General features: G+C 38.1%; 1 protein-coding gene across 2 annotated transcripts in view; it reads right to left on the reverse strand.

Moving 5' to 3' along the window:
• The window catches only part of Rb1cc1 (RB1 inducible coiled-coil 1), a 543496-nt gene that overhangs the window by 2683 nt on the left and 521514 nt on the right, over window positions 1-19299 (reverse strand). Inside the window, exons 15-21 of one of the 2 annotated variants that reach the window (XM_051159385.1) lie at window positions 10158-10323; window positions 8572-8680; window positions 8249-8489; window positions 6745-6793; window positions 5670-5717; window positions 3193-3251; window positions 825-952 (exon numbers count right to left, since the gene is read on the reverse strand). In XM_051159385.1, the coding sequence (XP_051015342.1) occupies window positions 825-952; window positions 3193-3251; window positions 5670-5717; window positions 6745-6793; window positions 8249-8489; window positions 8572-8680; window positions 10158-10323 (800 nt within the window). Of the gene's footprint in view, window positions 1-815; window positions 953-3192; window positions 3252-5669; window positions 5718-6744; window positions 6794-8248; window positions 8490-8571; window positions 8681-10157; window positions 10324-19299 lie in introns of both variants that reach the window. The other variant, XM_051159381.1, reaches the window with a different exon arrangement.

Raw genomic sequence — 19299 nt, forward strand, 5'->3', positions numbered from 1 at the left:
ACCACACGCCAGGAGTAGTCAAGTGACACTGCCCTCGCCCAGGAACAAGGATTTGTTTACAGTTCATTCCAAATAAGCACATATGGATAAACTGATTTGTCTTTTCCTTTCTTTGTTTTTAAAATGGGGTTCTCTGTGTAACCCTGGCTGTACTGGAACACATTCTGGCCTAGAACTCAGAGATCTGCCTATATCTGCTGAGACCAAGTACTAGAATCAAAGGCATGGTTCACCATGCTTATCTTGGTAAAATGATTTTCTAAGCAGTTCTATTTAGTCTAAGAATTCCAGAATAGCCATTCTTTTCTCTTTCAACTCTTTAATGATCTAACATAAAATGGGCATTGTTACTCAGTATGTTTAACAAAGCCCATTGTTTCTGCAAAACAAAGCCCCACAAAACAATAATGATGAGGAACCAATGAACAAAATGAAAAACAAGGTAGAAAAAAATCATAAAGAGTATAGGAAAGATACAAACTACTTATTTGACAAATACTGGTACTATCTCTGAGTAAATAAGCATATACTAATTGTCAACAGAATGAACATGAGAATTCTGACGGTGGTATTGCAATTACTAGGTTACATGATGTTTGAATGGACTCTGGTCAGCGGATCCACTGCTGAACAGTATAATCAAATTCACAATTATCAATTATGTCCATTAAAATTATGTAGCTAGTGTAGATTTCATAAAGAAACTTTAAGCAGATTTCCCTCCTAATGACTTAATTTGTTTTATAATACAGAACAGGAGGGACTAAGTGTCCTCCATTCAAGATCAGTACTTTAGAACAGTATTTGGCACTTACCTCCCTCACCTGGTTTGAGATCCAGAGCAGGAAGAGACTCTGAGTGCAGAAAATATAAAGTAGGACTAACAGTAAACAACACATAATTGTCATGCCGCTCATCTAGGATGATGAGAACCAAATCTCCCACCTGAAAACTAAGGAGAGGTAGGTTATTGTCCTAGAGAGAGTCCATCACATGTAATACAAACGTCAGAGTATCGAGCTAGCTCTGAATCTGTGGGTTCTAAACGCTGGACTCGACCAATGATTCAGGCAGAACTGTTGGGGGAAGAAAGCCTGTCTCTGCACTGAGATGTTCACAGAAGTTTCCCTTGTCAAGATGCATGCCTACTGAGGTGGCATGCTGGTCCCTGCAAGTCTCTTTCATTTAATTGTACAAATGTATAAGGCATACTATACTGCCAGCAACTTTTAGAGGTCAAAAATTTCCTTAATAAAATTTACATTATCTAATTAAAGGGGGAAAACTGCTTGCATGGGGTAGAAAACAATACCTGGTTACAGAATAATTTTTTCCCCTAATCTTTCATTTCACACCAAGAAACATTCCTGACATTTGAATTCTTAAATGTGACACTTCATTTCAAAAGAAAAAGCAACTGAACTTAGTCTATGTACTTAATGAGGCCTCAGAAAGCCTCAGTGTTGATCTTATGGATCAGATGAAGAAACAGTTACAATTGCCTACATGCACACTTAACCTACTGTCTATGTCTCAAACCTGCTCAAACAGAACAGGTTCTGAAGATGAGCCCAGATTTTAGTTACTGGAGTAATTTTATGTACTCCGTTCTCCAGCTGACAAAGTCAGCTATGAAGCGTTTTTAATGACAGTGTATTGTTATGTGGCATAAGCTGACCTTGACTTGCAATGATTTCCTGCCTTCACTTAATCAGCTCGGGGACTGCAGGAAGATGCTACAAGCATAGTCTAGGAGAGTTTTAAATAACACTACTATGATGGGGTAAGCATCGTTCTGACTGAACACCAAAAGCTAGTATATGAAAAGGAGGTAAAGGGTCTGCCTGCGGCATGTATGTTAAGCTCCTCTCTAATTTTCCAAAGACCAATGATTTGATGCAAGCTGGTTAAGCACAGAGAACCATCATGTCAATTCATCACCTACAGAAGATAAAACTGAGATGCTAGGGCCAGAACAGGTATCTGAGAACCATTAAAAAGAAAGAAAGAAAGGGAAAAAAAAAAAAAAAAACCCAAACAAATAAAAATATAAACAAAATACTTCAAACCAAATAATAACAAAAATAAGGGTCTTCATAAATATTTAATCCAGCAGCTGAGTGCTGTCATTCACCCCTTTCATCGTAACATTTGAGGCAGCTGAGATAGATGGTAAGACTCTTGTCTTAAGAAAACCAAGTAAAGACCAGGTAGCTTAGTTTTACATTGAAGCTTAGTTGTTTAGGAGTTAAGATATTTTTAGGGCTAGATAGGTGTTCTAAGTTGATAATGACAAGATGTGAAGGAGACTGATTTACATTCAGAAATTTTGATGCACCAAGATAGGAAAGGTGTCTTTTTTAAGGCTGTCAAGTACAAATAGCTAAAACACTAAGAATGTAACATCTATATAATTCCTGATTGTGTCAAGGTTCTCCTTGTCATAGGTAATCTATTGTCTACATGTGTAATAATATAAATGTATATGTACAAAAATAAAATAATTTTTAAAAAAAGAAAGAAAGAAAATCAAGTAAGAACCGGGTGTGGTGGTGCACGCCTTTAATCTCAGCACTTGAGAGGCAGAGGCAAGCAGATCTCTGTGAGTTCGAGGCCAGCCTGGTCTACAAAGTGAGTTCTAGGACAGCCAGGGCTACACAGAGAAACCCTGTCTTGAAAAAACAAAACAAAACAAAACAAACAAAAATCAAGTAAGTATGTGTATAAAAGTCATTAACTCATGCTCTCAATAGCCAGAGTTCCTGAACTGCTCCTGTCAAACAACCCAGGGGAGATACACTTACTTCTTTCTGTTTCATCTAGTAAAGCTACAATGCTAAACTTCCAATGGATGAAAATTTCTAAATATTCTCTGAATTTACTGCACATAAAATAAATATAAAACAGAGGAAAGCACAGCAACCTAAAGTCAAGATCTTTTACTATGAAATGAGGGCTAAGAAGATAAGAATGTCTTCAAAATGAACAGCAGCTGAATGTTAGCCAGCGTCAAGAAAAGCTTCAAGGGTTCAGAGTACAGTTCCGAAGGCACCTTGCTTTCCAGTGAGCTTTAATGCTACCATTATGCACAAGACATTCGGTTCAATGAGCATAGATCTAATGATCACCGTGAATGCATGTAACACATTTTCATTTGCTTCAAAAACCACAAAATAAAAATGAAATACTTACTCTCTAATGGCTATTTTTTCAGAATGCCTTGAAGATACTGAGGACAAGCTCTGAGACATCTAGGAAAAATAAATAAATAAATCCATTCATGTACGAGCTATGAGCTACACACACCAAAAAGGTCTGCTGTTCCACACAATTCAATCTATGTTCAAGCTGAAAAGTCCACTCTTAAATACATTACTAATTATTTCATCCACTCTGTTCCAAACACTATCTGAGTAGAATGCCTAACAGCTTTCAGCGATTTGACAGAATTAACAAGAAAAATGACACATATTCTACCAGTGAAGTTAAAACTATTTAGCCATTTTTAACATATGATCAACTTTATTCAAGTGTTTTAAAAGCTCACTCTGTAAGAAAGGGTCTACGTTTGGAGAAGACAGTTTTGTGAAGACAGTAAATGTGTGGGGAAACACACTTGCCTGGACACCAGGTCTAGCGCATATGCTAGCTCTCTGGGTCATGTGGGAACATGTCTACTCCTCTGGTTACTACTATTCTAGGCACTAGAACAAAGCAGTTTAAAAATGTTTCTTGAACTCAACTGCCTTATATGAAAGAAAACCAACAAAATATTAGTAAAAATCTCAGCCACAATAGGGCTTATATTCCCTTTGGGACACTACATAAAATTAGCCACTCCCCTTTAACGCCTTGTACTATCTGTCAGTATAGAACACCTAATCTGTGTTGTCTGTGTGAAGGCCAAAGAGGTTGGAAATGGTGGCATACACCTAGCTGGAATCACCACATTTTGGAGGTAGAACTATGCATTCCATGTCAACTACAGAGAGATTCTGTCTCGAAACCCAGCAAAAGAAAACAAAAGGGGGCGCTCCACTGCTACTTATATTTAATTATTTGTTGATTTGTATGTTTGTTTTTGAGACAGGGTCACTCCAGGTTGTCCTGGAACTCCCTATGTAAACCACACTGGCCCTGACTCCTGATTGCTGGGATTAATGGCTCACTGTTACCATATTATTAAAATAATCATTAGCAGGAGCCAGTGGAAAGGCTCACTCGGCAAAAGTGCTTGTCACATAAGCCCTGATGACCTAAGTTCGCTCCTTGGAACCATGGTGAAGGAGAGAAGCAACTTTTACCTCCTGTGATATGTGGGCATTTTTTTTTTTTTTAAACCATTGAACATAAACCTGAAACTATTTGTCTCCTTTAAAATACGCAATTATCAGAAAATAATGGTTTTAGGTGCCAGGCATACAATCTGATTCAGAGGGAAGTTAAATAATTGCTGCATTAAAACATGACTGCCTCTAGAGTGGGCTGCTGCAGGAATTTAAAAGTCACAGGGCAGCTGGGCATAGCGGTGCACTCCTGTAATCCCAGCACTCTGGGAGGCAGAGGCAGGTAAGTTCTAGGCAAGCGTGGTCTATAAAGTGGTCCAGGACAGTGATCGCTACACAGAGAAAACCTGTCTGGTGGGGGTGGGGGAAGGTTAGGGCACAGCTATTATCTTCACTTACAGTAATATTCAGAGTATATGTCAGTGTTCAATAGGTTACAAAGAACTCCTAACTCACTAAATTAAACATGCAAAGACTATAGGCATAAATATGGAATCCAAAGAAATAACAGATTTCTTTAATAATAAATACTATATTCATTTTGTTTTTGTTTTTGTTTTTGTTTTTTTTCATTTTGGTTTTTTAAAAATGTCATAGTAAGGTAGTCAGCCTACTTGGTTAAATTCTCATGAGGATACACTTATTTTTAAGTCAAGAATAGGATAGGGGCTAGAGAGATGGCTCAGTGGTTAAGAGCACTTGCTGTTCTTGCAGAGGATTTGAGTTCAGTCCAGCATGCACATGATGGGTCACGAGGCACTCACAAGGTGCACATACATATTTTCAGGTAAAGCATTCATACACATAAAACAAAAGTCTAGAAAAGGGGGTGGGGTGGCTCTATAATCAATCAATGCACCTGACCCCAATCCTTTGAGAACGACTGATGATCAATGTGTAAAATGGCTGAAGAAATACTAGTGTAACTAAATCGCACACACTCTGGGCTAGCAAGATGACAGAGCAGGTTAAAGGCATGTGCTACTAAGCCTAAGGACCTGGGTTCGATCCCCAAACCCAAGAAGCGGCAAGAAACTTATTTTTGAAAGTTGTCGTCCAATTTCCTTACTCACACCATGGTGGCACACATGCTCCCTTCTCAGCTTAAATACGTAGGTGGCGCACGCCTTTAATCCCAGCACTCAGGAGGCAGAAGCAGGCGGATCGCTGTGAGTTCGAGGCCAGCCTGGTCTACAAAGTGAGTCCAGGATGGCCAAGGCTACACAGAGAAACCCTGTCTCGAAAAACCAAAAATAAATAAATAAATAAATAAATAAAATAAAAAAATAAAAAATTAGAAAAACACATATCCTTCAGGTACATGATGTCTATACCAAACTACTAAATACTTTTTAAAAAGAGACATAGCCAGAAACCTCTTACCAGTCTTTGATTTAACCGCTTGTTTTCTTCCTCTTTCAACTGCAATGTCTATAGGTAAAAGAGAGACCCGTGGTTTATCCGTGAATGATCAGCAAGGCTCTCATCTAACTGAGTTCGTGTGCGGAGAGTCTGTTCTCACTCTTCTGACCACTTTAATGAGAACAGGAACACTGCACTCACTCTCCTAAGATGGGCCTCCTTACCTTTTCAAAGTTTGTCATTAGCTGTGTTATTTATAAACACACAATATCTACATTTATCTCCCAAAATCTGCTAGTTTAGAAGTTGAACCTCCATTTACAATATATTGCTACATATTGTGTGATTCTAATGAGCTTAGTCACAAAACAAAAGATGGCTAATCCATTTGAGTAAAATTGGGCAGTCTGGCTTTGGATTATTGTCACATACCTAAACTTGTAAAGAGTAAAGACACTGGTAAGAAAAATCTTCATGATCCAAAGAATGAAAAAACTAGCCATTGACAGTTCATTCTGTTTTCAATGTACTTCTGACTCATAAATTGTCAAATGTTTATGTTTTTATTCTTGGCATGTTTATATGGTCTATGTGTGTTTCTGTGGGTGCATGTATACAATCTGTATACAACTAGAAGGAAGCTCCTTACTGCCAACTTTGTCTTGCTCACTTCAATTAATATTTATTAAAAACTTAATGACTTCAAACTTCATTACTTTTTCTTATATTCTTGCTCATCTCAAAAAAAAACTTCACTCCTGTTGAAAGTCTTAATGATATTACACCACTGACTTCTGAGCTGTTATTAAGTAAAGGCATTATTTTATGTGCTTAATTTATAAAATGCATCATTTCTGCCTTCTACAGATGTCAGTCGCAGGTGAAGTTAGACAGAGAGACCTGCCCCTACAGCTATTCAACCACTAGGAGCACAAATGACTAGACTTCTCAAACACCAACAATTAAAGCTAATAATAAAAGGCCTTAATTCATCAATGCCCACCCAAATGCAATGTTTTCAAAGTAAAAAGCATGTAAATGTTTTCCCAGAGTCACCCATCATATTACACAGGTACTTCACAGACAGTCTGCTCACCCGTTCTAGGAGCATGATCCTCTGCTTCTCTTCAGACAGCGTATTTTCTCTAAAAGTGAGAGAGTGGTTGTTCTTAAAAGTTCAAGCGCTTTCATAAAATGTACACTCTGAACTGCACATCATCAACAAGGGTTTTCAGAACTTTATCTGGGTGTAGTGGTGCATGCCTTTAATCCCAGCACTTGGGAAGCTGAGGCAGGCATACATCTGTGAGCTTCAAGGCCAGGCTGGTCTACATAGACTACATAGAAAAACTCAATCTCAATAAAACAAAACCTCAGAGGCTTAAATATTAATTCAGACAACTTTAGTAGGGTAATTACTTATAAGCTGGTACTACATTTCACAAAGTAACCCATACACTTCCTAAAATTATAAACAAAACTTCATCTTCAAAATTCATACTTTCTCAGCTGTTAAACACTCTTTCCCTATCTAAATTCACCTTGAAGGAAATGTATATGAAGTTATATAGCTTTCTCAGAATATTACATTGATTATACCTGGCTTTAGATCTTTGTTTACTCCAAAATGGTCCAATTTCTACTTGTATATCTGCATTATACATAAGTATTAACTTAGGAATATCAATATCTACACATATAGCCAGGCAGTTGTGGCACACCAGCACTCAGGAGACAGAGGCAGGCAGATCTATGTGAGTTTGAGACTAGCCTGGTCTATACAGCAAGTTCCAGGATAGCAAGGGCTACACAGAGAAACCTTGTTTTGAAAAGCAAAAGACAACTAAAACAAAATAGTCTATACATCTAAATAAAGATGTTAAAATTTCCAATTGTAGAAACATCTTTTTGTTAATAACAAAAGTTGGAAAAACTAATCGTTAAATTTTATTTATTTTTGCTGTACATGTGTTTGTATGGAACTTTGTATATGTGTGAAAATCAAAGGCCAATGATCAGAAGTTTTCACTGAGACTTCTTACTACCTTTTTTGAGTATTCTCACTGACACTAAAGCTCGTTAATTCTGCTAGAATAGCTGGCCAATGAACTGAGGATCTGCCTACTTCTCTGCCCCACCACCATCTCGTTAGGGCATTAGATGCATGCTCAATGTGCCTGGCCTTACACTGAGCTTTCTATATTGTTTTGCTTTAACTGTCTCTCCTGTACATAGAAGATAGCTGGATTTATTTCTGCATTAATTTCTATTATTTATAATTTCTAATAGCAATTCCTGTAGCATGTTCATAAACTGTCTTTTAAAACTACGCTTTTATATGGGCTAAGAACAATTCGTGAATCTTCTAATTTAATGGGATAGCACTACAGCCTTTTTTTTGTTGTTGTTGTAATTTTGATATGGCCACAGCTAAATTGTTCAGGCTGGCTTTGAACTCACTCCGTAGCCCAAGCAGAGCTTTAACTTGTGATTCTCCAACCTTGGCATCCTGCAAAGCCGAGCTTACAGCTTATGCCCAGTGTAGCGCTGACGAATCTAAAGGCCTCTGATGAATTCAATAAAAAGAAAGACCTGCTTACTGGACAGACATCATGCTTGTCTCCATTGCTGAGTCCACTCTTCCTTCATCTGCTGTCTCCACGGCTGACCTCTCTGTCTCACCCGGGAGCTCTGGTGCACAAGCTCCATAAAGCTCTGGGGCTGCAACCATAGGTGCTGAGGGAATAAAACTGCTAGTGCGCAGTTTACTCACTTCTTCTTCAAGTTTTTTCTTCTCTTCAAGCAAACGAGCTCGATCTTCAGAAAGTGACTCTATCAAATCTAAGACCCCAAGTTCAAAAAAGCATCAGTTACTGAAAACACTTCACAAATATTTTAAAATATTAGTATAAGTCAAACTAACCTTTATCCCGCTCTTGTTGCTGCATTGTACTTTTTAGCTTATCACTAAGATCATTTATTATGTTTTCTTTCCTCATTTTCTCTCTTGTTAAGACTGTGTTAAAATTGGTCTGAAACAACAATAATAGTCAGTCATCTGCATACACTAATCAGCCAATGCCATGAATACACTGCAAGTACCCTTTTTCTGCGGTACATTTATGGAGTCACGTGACAGTGAAATACTATGTATTTATTTGTATTCCAGTAAAGGTTCTATTTTCTTGGTTCAAAATTAGGATCCTGAAAACAAATTTTAGTTTCTCATTGTTCTGTATTGTCAGAAGAAAAGCATCAGCAAATGCTTGAGATTTTAGAGAAAGAAGTAAAATAATTACTAACAATTTACAGAGTGCTGTTGTATACATGACTTTTTCACCGGGTAATTTTCCTTCCTCTAAAATCTCTTTTTTTTTAGCTAGCTCTTAATTACCATACTAGAATGTGATTCTCTTTCTCTCTCTCTTATCTGAACATTTGTAATAGCCACTGGACCTCTATAGTGACTAGTAGACTTACTACTCCCTAGGTTTCATCCATTTTCACTGCAGGATGTTCACATATCCAATTGCATAGAGGGACCTCATACGAGAACTGATAATTTTAACTACAGTTTCATTTACAAAGGAGATGAAAATTTTAAAACATTTTATTTATAGAATTTCATTAAATATATTAATTCATCAAAACATAACAAATATATACATGAGAAAATTATCTAACCTGATTCTTTCATCTGCTTAGCATTTTCCCAAAACCTTTTTAGAAACCCATGAATGGCAATTGAGCGATTTAACAAGAAAATTATTTGGTGGTTTCAGACAGAAATCTAACAGTAAAGAACAAACTAAAACATAGTTTCAGGCTAGTAAGCAAACTGGAAGTACTCTTAAAAGGGAACATTAACAGTGTAGCTCAGTGCTTTTTTTTTTTTTTTTTTTTTTTTGCTTACATATAGAAAGTTAGTATGTATAAAGGGAAATTAACCATTGTTTATTTTCATGAATTTGCGATTTCTGTATCATGATTTATAATAAGCAAACTTAGAATAAGCAAAAAGGAGTAAGAAGAACCAGCTGGCATTTTACTTCACACTACGTTTTAAACAAAGTTTTAATGTTGGATTACTTGAATAATTTAAAACTAATAGTTAATTTGGATAGTTGTTGCTTTTACAAGTTTGAATTCAGTTACTTCACCTTCTAATTCATTATGTGAATCTGAAATTGAGTATGTTTTTGTAAAAGAACACAGTGAAAAAATTGCAGAGAAAGAGTCCCAATTATATGTGAAATGAGTTGTGCCAAAGAAGCTATAAGCATAGACTCCACATTTCCGTGAGTTGTAAGTCTTAAAAAAATGTTTCCTATTAATGTGACAGATTATTTTTAAACGTTCTTCTTAAATAAATAAATGCTTTTATCATGAGAAGATCAGACAAACATTAAGGTCAAGTAAAGGGAACACAAACAGCATACAAGAACCTTCAGCTGCACAGAGAACTAGCTTGGCTAGCTTTTTTCTAATTTTCTCAGATCTCAAGCACACCTGCTGCTCAGCAATCAAAGATGTTCGGACATTTTGCATTTCTTCATTCTTTCTTTTTTCTTGTTCTTCAAGTTGTTCCAGAAACTTAGCTTTTTCTTCCTGAAGTTTTTCTTGAAGTTCAGCAACTAAGCTTGAAGAATCTTCTCTGGCTGATTCAAAGGCAGGACTTAAAAATTGAAAACACTTTTTAAGAAACAATTACAGATATAATTACAATATCATACCTATCCAATAAACTATCAAATATCATAGGTAATTCACCTCCCAGAAACCTAAGATACATACTTCTGTACGAACCTTGTCCTTCTAACTGAAAAGTAAACTAGGAAGTCTGTGGTGTCTGAAATAACATGGCATAATCAGGGCTTCCTTCCGCACAAATGAAACCAATGTACTTCTAGGGGACTGCGCACGACTCAGCCTTTCTATCCCTATACACCAAAGAGGAAACACATGTCTGGTAACTTCTTAGAAAGTAAAGTTTTACCTTTCATAAAATAGATTTTGGCTTATTGTGATGCCCAATGAATAAATACATGAAGCTAAAACAGAATTCTCCATACAAAGAAAATCTAGGTATTCCTGAACTGATTCATTTTAGTCAAAACTTGCTAATCTTTTAGCAAGGCAGCAGATGAGAATGGCCAAGTGAAGCAAAATCTCAGGTGAGACTACACATTGGTTATTAATTTTAAACCTTAATTTGCTTTCAACCTTTAAAACATCCCTAAAATACCTCCTTCAAAAGTGATGGTTCATGTCTATAATCCCAGTTCAATTTTTCTGCAAGCTTTCTTACACAAGCCAGCCTCGGCTTTACAAAGTATCAAGTAAGCCTGCGCTACATGGCAAGACTCTGTCTCACCCCTCTCTAGTTAAGTAGTGTTCGGACATGCTACAAAAAAATAGAGGCTAGAGAACCAACTTTCAGCATGCATTTGCTTGATTTTAAAAGACAATGGAATGTTTTTGGAATAGGTGTATTTATAAACAGGATTTTTAGATTAAAAAGTTTGTTCACACTTTAAAGAGTTTTCTATTATAATTATGGTGTCAGAGAACAATTAATTCTATAGCAACTAAAACTATACAGAAAAATCACTGGGAACCTTTTATTCATACATCCAAATTTACAAATAAAACTAACTTAAATTTGAACGAACACTCAGGCAAATCTTCCTCATAAGCACTTTTTGATACAGTCTAATTTATGGCTAAGTGCAGAAAGGCTGGAATTTTCTATTTCATATACATAACTAATTAAAAGGTGAAGGACTTATTTTGTTTCTCCTTTGGGTTGAAAGAAATGAACTGTGCAAGTTAAAGCTTTACCAAAGTGAGTGTGCAGTTAGCAGAGCTGTATGCTGGATGTGTGGATGAGAAAATAATATAAAAAGGACTCAGGGCTGCAGTATTGGATAAAACCAGGCATAGGCAGGGCTCAGAGGTAATCCTAATCACCTAATGCAGTTCCCGAAGAATTATTCCAACAGCTAGAGGATAAATGGCAATAATTTAGAATATAGAAGGTCAAAGATAGAGCAGATAACCAAGCAGTACATTGTATGGAATGTGCTGAAGTGGGGGCACAACTGCCAATGACCAGGCATACATTCAAATTTTACTATAAACAAAATGCTTTCTGAATGATGACATGATAATGGAGCAGAATGCATAACAGGTAAGCCTGCAGGAGAGGAGGTTTGGATTACTAAAAATAAAGCAATATAGTTCAAATTGTGTGCCTGGGGTTGTATATGTACAAGAGCAAATACCTGTCATTTCTAAGTGTTCTTCATCTTTGGATTGCCATGTGGACTGCTTCAGGATAAATGCTGGGCTGAGATGACACAGGTAGAAGAACTGATTCTAGTCAAGCAAGCATGTACCGCTATTATATTTGCTCTCTGTGAAAAGAGCCTAGAGCCTAAGATCTCTCAACCCAAAAGGATTACTCTGAGCAATTAGCACAATGGCCCAGAGGGTGGGGGTGGCTTAAGACAAAGAGACCAGGGGAGACTCATATCTTCTACTGAAGTACAAGACCTGGGCCAGCAATCAACTCTGCATCCTTCTTTAGACATCTGGGAGGGTACAGTACACCTAGTAGTCTCCTGAACCCACTGTGGATCACCAAGGAGACATTACATGTTGAGACCAGGTGCCATGTGTAGGCTCAATTTTTTTATCCAATATATTTTATTAACAATTTATTAAACGAACATATGTCACTTATACTCGAATAACCAAAACAATAGGAAAAGTGGATTAAGAAACACAACAACAAAACCATCAGGATATCAGTTCTGAAGAGCAATTCTCCTGACGTAATCAGCGGGATTTCTTCTGCTGAAACCTGGAGTAACCAAAACCCAGAACCTCAGTAGGAGCTGGATGGAGCCCTGAAGCCTTCCCTCGAACGGTTCTCTCTAGGGGCATCTCAAAGTGGAGCGATGAACAGCCAAAACTATCCGAAGTCTCCAAAAAGCCCCGCCTCCAGTTTTCAGCTCATTTATATATCTCCTCCCAGAGTTTGTTCATAGGATCTTTCCAGTTGAAAACAATCAAGCTCCCAAACCAGGTGGTTGGTCTTCTAATGGATTAACCTCACCTGTTCTCTCACAAGACCATTCCAATCCCACACTTGGGAAACTAAAAAACAGGTTTATCTCTCCTTCAGCCATGGGGTTGGAGAGTTCTTACAGAGGACCCAGGTTTGATTCCCAGCACCCACCATAGCAGTTTACAATCACCTCTAACTCCATCTTCTGAACTCTGTAGGCACCAGGCACATGTGTGGTGCACTTAGATGCAGGCAACCAAAACAGTCATACACACAAATTAAATCTTAAAGAATTGTTAAAACAAAACAAGCAAACAAACAAACAAAAACAAAAAAACAAACCTGGCCACTGGGTTGGAGGTCAGTTAGGAGTACCTGCAGCTGTTGTAGAAGCAGTGAGTTCAGTTCCTAAGACCCATATGGCTTCACAAAACTCTAGGTAACTCCAGTTCCAGGGGATGCAAAACTCTCTTTTGGCATGTACAGAGACACAGAGATACATATGTGGTACACAGTCGGGCAGTGGCGGCACACGCCACTTGGGAGGCAGAGGCAGATGGATCTCTAGGAATTGGAGGCCAGCCTGGTCTACAAAGTGAGTTCAGGACAGTCAGAGCTACAGAGAGAGACCCTGTTTTGAAAAACAAAAACAAAAGGTGGTACATGCATGCAGGCAGGATACCAAAACACATAAAAATAAAGATCTTTTAAAAAAGAGACTGATAATGATAAGACTATGGGCTAGTAAGTCCCTCACCTGAGCTAGCTACCCTCCAATTTGTAGCTAAATACACATAAAGCAACTTGGCAAAATTCCTATTTGTTTCCTCACTAATGGAACAAGAACTACTGTGCTCAAAAATATCAAGTAAAATCTAGTAGTCTTATCTATGTTCTAGAGCTAGAAGGCAAAAGGAAATGAGCAATGAGTTATGAAAAATTCCATCAAGGGCTAACTCAAATGCAACTGTTATTTCAAGCCAGCAAGACTCCTACTAACTGGCAGGAAGCCCAGCCTCCCCACATAAACTCCTATTAGTATAGAAACAGGAACCTAAACCTTCTGTTATGGTAAAAGTGTTAACCTAATGGTCTCTATTCTAATTGTTCAACTTTTGCAAAAGCAGTCACTGGCAACAAAGGCATGAATTTGCATGGCTGTACTGTAATAAAGCTATATTACAAGACCCCTCACCTGCAGGATCAACATCTCCAGGCATACAATGGATTCCTGGCACTATAGATACTATGTTTCTATACACAAAAAAACCAAGGTAAAGTTTAATATACAAATTAGGCAAAGAAAATAATTTTGTAATAAAATGTAAATGTGCTCTAAAGATATTCTATCATAATATACTCACCCTACAAGTCAGCACAGATGGGAATATGTACCTGGTGAGATGAAATGAGGTAAATGAAATGGCCACTATGTCAGAAAGCAAAGGTTCTTCACCTCCATTAGAAGAGGGATCATGGGCCATAATGCTTCTAGAACTAAGGACAAGATGAGGAAGTTTGGGGGTGGAGTATGTGATTTGTGAGACAATGTACATGTTATTTATGAAGACAAATGGTGGACAGATTCCCAGATTCCATCCTGTCAATCCATGACATAAATGATATACTAATTTTGAGATTATACTAATCCTCCAGTCTTTTGATAGAACCCAGTTAGCAGAAATCAAATGTTTGACTTCAAATCTTTATTAGAAGCTAGGCTTACTGCACAGGTGTCTTAGTGGTTTACTAGCAATGACAAAAGGCATGCCCTACACATAAAAAAAATTTTTTTTTTTTTTGTACTTAGAAGAACTATGCGATTTTTGCCACTCCCCCAAAAAATCTAGTTGGCAGAGACGCTGGTCTTCTTCATTTTCTGGGCATCATGCTGGTCTAACACATTTAAAGGCAAAGACTGGCTAAACCTAGTAATTAGGAAGTAGCAACTACTTAGGCAAGACATGCAGGACAAAAAGGCCATGAGCATGTGTAGTGTTAGTCAGTCCTCTCTCTAAAGGGGCAAAATATTGCCAAGCAAGCCTCTGAATTTTGAGGGTAATTCATTCTGCTTGAGTATGTTGTTTTGAGCCATTTACCAAAAACTTATAAAGGCTGCCTATCTGTGCAGGGTCCAAAGCAAAACCCACTGTTTTAGTGGGTCTAGATTAGCATGCAAGCTGCTTTCCCTTAGGCCACATACCCTAGTAGATACCTGATATACGGATGGTGCATAGAAATTTGTTCAGTAGTAAAGGATAATCACAATTAAGACCCTAGAGATTGTGGGCCAATATTTTCCTTTTGCAAAGATATCAAACTCTCTGCTTGATGCTTGGACAGACTAATAACCTTACAGTGGTCTCCTAAGTTACTATGAGAGACCATGGCTGCTTATCATAGTTATGTCTACATTAGTTACCTTTCTGTTGCTGTGATAAACAACAGTAAGGCAACTTAAAAGACTATTTTAGCTTATGGTTTGAAAGGACAAGAGTTTTTGATGATGGGAGAGGAACTATGGCACAAGCAGCAGCCATGGTTGCTGGAGATAAACTTGAGCTCACACCTTCATGGTGCAGAATGAACTGAAAATGGCACGTGGCCTTTAATCTCAAAACCAGCTCACAGTGAGTGATACATGTTCTCCAGCAAGGCTGCAGCACATAAACCTCCCTAAACAGTGCCACAAACTGGGGAGAAAGTGTTGAAGTGCCTAGGATTGTGCGGTTCATTTCTCAACCACTGTGCTGTCTTAACTCAGAATTATGAATGCAACACTCTTAACCAAGCATATAGGAGACACAGGTTTCTCCAACTTTGCTTTTTCAGTACCTATAACTGGCACTCAAAATGAGGAAATTATGCAAGCCTAGCTCCTAATGATTCTGCATAAATGCTGACATCCTTCAAAAGCACAGAGCACACAGCAGAAGAATGGGAGGGAAGGGTCCAGTTGTAAAATCACACAGAACATTTAGCTTACCTAAAAGGAGAAAAGTGAAGGAGGATGGATCTATAATGATTCATGGAGGCTGGATAAAGAATTTTCCATGCCGGGCATGGCAGTGCACACCTTTAATCCCAGCACTTGGGAGGCAGAGGCAGGTGGATATCTATGAGTTCTAGGCCAGCCTGGGCTGTTACACAGAGAAACCCTATCTCAAAAGCGCTATTCCTACCCGCCCCCCAAATTTTCCAGACAGTGGACTTAGAGGGGAGCTAGATTAATTTGGTGACAAAGCTATTCATAGTGGTGTAGGACTGTAATGCTAGCACACAGGAAACTAAGGCAAGATTTTGAGCTCAAGGATAGATGGGACTACATAATGAAGCCCTATATTCCTTTTACCTACACTGAAAAAACAAAGCTGTAAAAGCAGGGGCTAGAGATACAGTTCAGTATTACAACCATTTGCCTGCCATGTTCTAGGCTCTGGTTCAATTCTCAGTACTGAAGGGGTAAGGCCTGGCATGGATTTACCTCTGAAAATCGGAATAAAATGTGAATGGCTTTATGTACTCTGAAGATAAATGTTCCAAAGCAAGGAACCTCTTAAGAATTACATTTCAGTAATTCAGTAGATACCCACCCAGTCAGATGACTGGGTGAGAATCAATTATCATGAAAAGAACACTCATCTGTCTCCATAGGGTCAGCTGAACTTTTTATACTAAACCCTACTTAAGCCCAAACTATTGTTCCTCTACTTAAGAAAAAATAAAAATAAAAATGCTGTATTGTAATAAAGATTCCAGACAAAGATGTGTAGCCATAGCCTCCTGTCTATATAAGCCTATATAAAAGCTTTGCCTCCTATGTCAATTCCTAAAGCAGTTAGTCTGATAAGATTCCACTCCTTGGAATATACCCAGAAGATGCTCCAGCACACAACAAGAAAATTTGCTCAACCATGTTCATAGCAGCCTTATTCATAATAGCCAGAACATGGAAACAGCCTAAGTGTCCCTCAGTAGAAGAGTGGATAAAGAAACTGTGGTACATTTACACTATGGAATACTACTCAGCTATTAAAAACAAGGAATTCCCGAAATTTGTGGATAAATGGATTGAGCTAGAAATGATCATAATGAGTGAGTTAACCCTGAAGCAGAAAGAATCAAATGGTATATACTCACTTATATCTGCATACTAGCCCAAGGGGCATGTCCCACAAAAGCCTTCACTTACCAGGAAACTGGGACAGAGGGGAAGGCATCCTATTGGGACTCTAAATGAGAGACGCATGGGAGAACAGCAAAATAAAAGGATCCAGAGGGTCCTAGAAATCTACAAGTAGAGCAATATGATAGGCAGATTTGGGCCCAGGGGTCCCGCTCAAACTAAGGCACCAGCCAAGGACAATACAGGAGGTAAACTTTAAACCCCTTCCCAGATCTAGCCAATGGTCAGAATATTCTCCACAGTTGAGTGGAGAGTGTGATACGACTTTCTCACATACTCTGGTGCCTCACATTTGACCATGTCCCCTGGAGGGGGAGACCTGGTGGCACTCAGAGGAAGGACAGCAAGTAGCCAAGAAGAGACTTGATACCCTATGAGAATATATAGGGGGACGTAATCCCCCTCAGGAACAGTCATAGGGGAGGGGAATAATGGGAAAATGGGGGGGGAGGAATGGGAGGATACAAGGGATGGGATAAACATTGAGATGTAACAAGAATAAATTAATAAAAAAAAAATAAAATAAAAAAAAAAAAAAAAAAAAAAAAAAAAAAAAAAAAAGACTGTAGTCCAAACTACTGATGACTCATAGAAGAGTGCCATTTTGCAAGGATGAAGTAAAGTCCAAATATAATAGTGCACTGAGCCAGAGACCAGTTTGTGACAATTATAATAATTATTGTTGCAAAGAAAAGCAGCATAATTTTGGTCTATACTCGTTTAGAGAAATGATTACTTTTACAGAAAGCACTTCTTGAGGGTAAGTGAAAAGGCTCAGTAGGTAAAATGCTGATCAAAGTTGGAATCCCCAAAACTAAAGCCAACTGTGGTAACACACCACTAAGCCAAGAATGCCTATTGGCAAGATGGGAGATGAAAAAAGAATCCTTGGAGGCTTGATGGATGGCTAGTTACAGTGAATGGTAGCGACAAAAGAGGCACTGTCTCAATCAAGGTGGAAATCAAGGCTGTCCTTTGATCTCCACACACGCGTGGCATAATGCACATATGACCTCCTCCCCCAAGCATTTCTTCAACTTTGCTATTACTTGGCCACTGAAAGGCCCCCATTATACTGAACCCAATAAGTTAAAATGTAGTCTGCTGTATCACTGATTTAATTTCATACTGTCTTATAGGACAAGGATAGAAAACACTATTAATACAACATATATTCTAGGTTGTCTCTAAGTAATTTCATGCAATGGAAGGGACAAAAAGAAAACTACCAACTAAAAATGGAGGTACAGCTATGTGGTGGAGTACTTGCCTAGCACGTACAAGGTTCTGGGCTTACATATACATACACACATTTTTAAAAGGTTAAATTGGATTTAAAGCCTTATAGCAACTGTATTATAGAAACAAATAGCAGTCTCTTTACAAAGGTTGGAGTAGGTAGTAAAGTTGCAAGGGTAATTACAGAAATAAAGGCTAGTAATTATATTGTTTCACATTAAGGCATTTCATTTTGGTGGGTTTTATAACCCCTTTTTCTACTCCGATAGTTTATGAAATAAGATAATGGTAGTTACCCTGAAATTTCCCCCCAGTTTATAACCTACAGAATTTCAGTGATTGTGACAGAACAAAAGTAAAAGGAACACATGCCCAATCAAAAATGGATAGAATAACATCAATTTGAGTCTTGCCTTTAAAAAGAGAGGGGTTAAGGAAATCTCAGGATTATGTGGGACAGAAGTTGCATCACGTGAAACAAACATGAGATCAACTAAAGTGCTTTTATTTAGACATTCAATTCCGGTAAAGAAACATACACATCTGACTACTAAGTTTAAAACAGGGTACAATGCTAGACTGCTCCCCCACAACACTACTACCACCTCTTTTGTAATCTCATACAAAAAAACTTCAAGACAGAGACTTCGTATTTCCAAATCCCTTGAAGAGCTTCAAGGATACCATATAAAAGAACAGCTGCAAGGTTTGGAAGACAGAGGAGAGGCCCAGTGCTATTCTCCAGAAGCAGTAGTGGCCAGTTGTCTCACTGTAACTTCCTGGCATGTAACTGAGAGCTACTCATTTTAGGTTGCAGATTAAGCCAACATTTGATGCCTTTAGGAGATTCTTGAGTACTGTGGCAGCTTCCCAGTGAGCCATGGAGAAATCAATTTTGATGAGGGCTTCAGAGAATATCTTCTTGATATTTCACTTAGAGCTTGACAAGGTCTCACTAAACATTAGTCTCTTTTAGACTCCAACCTTGACTCCAAAGCTCGTCAAGCCTGCACTGCCCAGCTGCAGCATGAAGTTTGGTCAGTCAGCTTGGAGAACACTCCTCACTCCTGTAATCTGATCTCTCCCAATATTGGATCAAATTCTTCATATGCTACCCTTGGTTTCTTATCACTCTAGCTTGTTATCAGCAAGAA

Source organism: Acomys russatus, chromosome 2, assembly GCF_903995435.1.
Source record: "Acomys russatus chromosome 2, mAcoRus1.1, whole genome shotgun sequence".
Classification (NCBI taxonomy): Eukaryota; Metazoa; Chordata; class Mammalia; order Rodentia; family Muridae; genus Acomys; species Acomys russatus.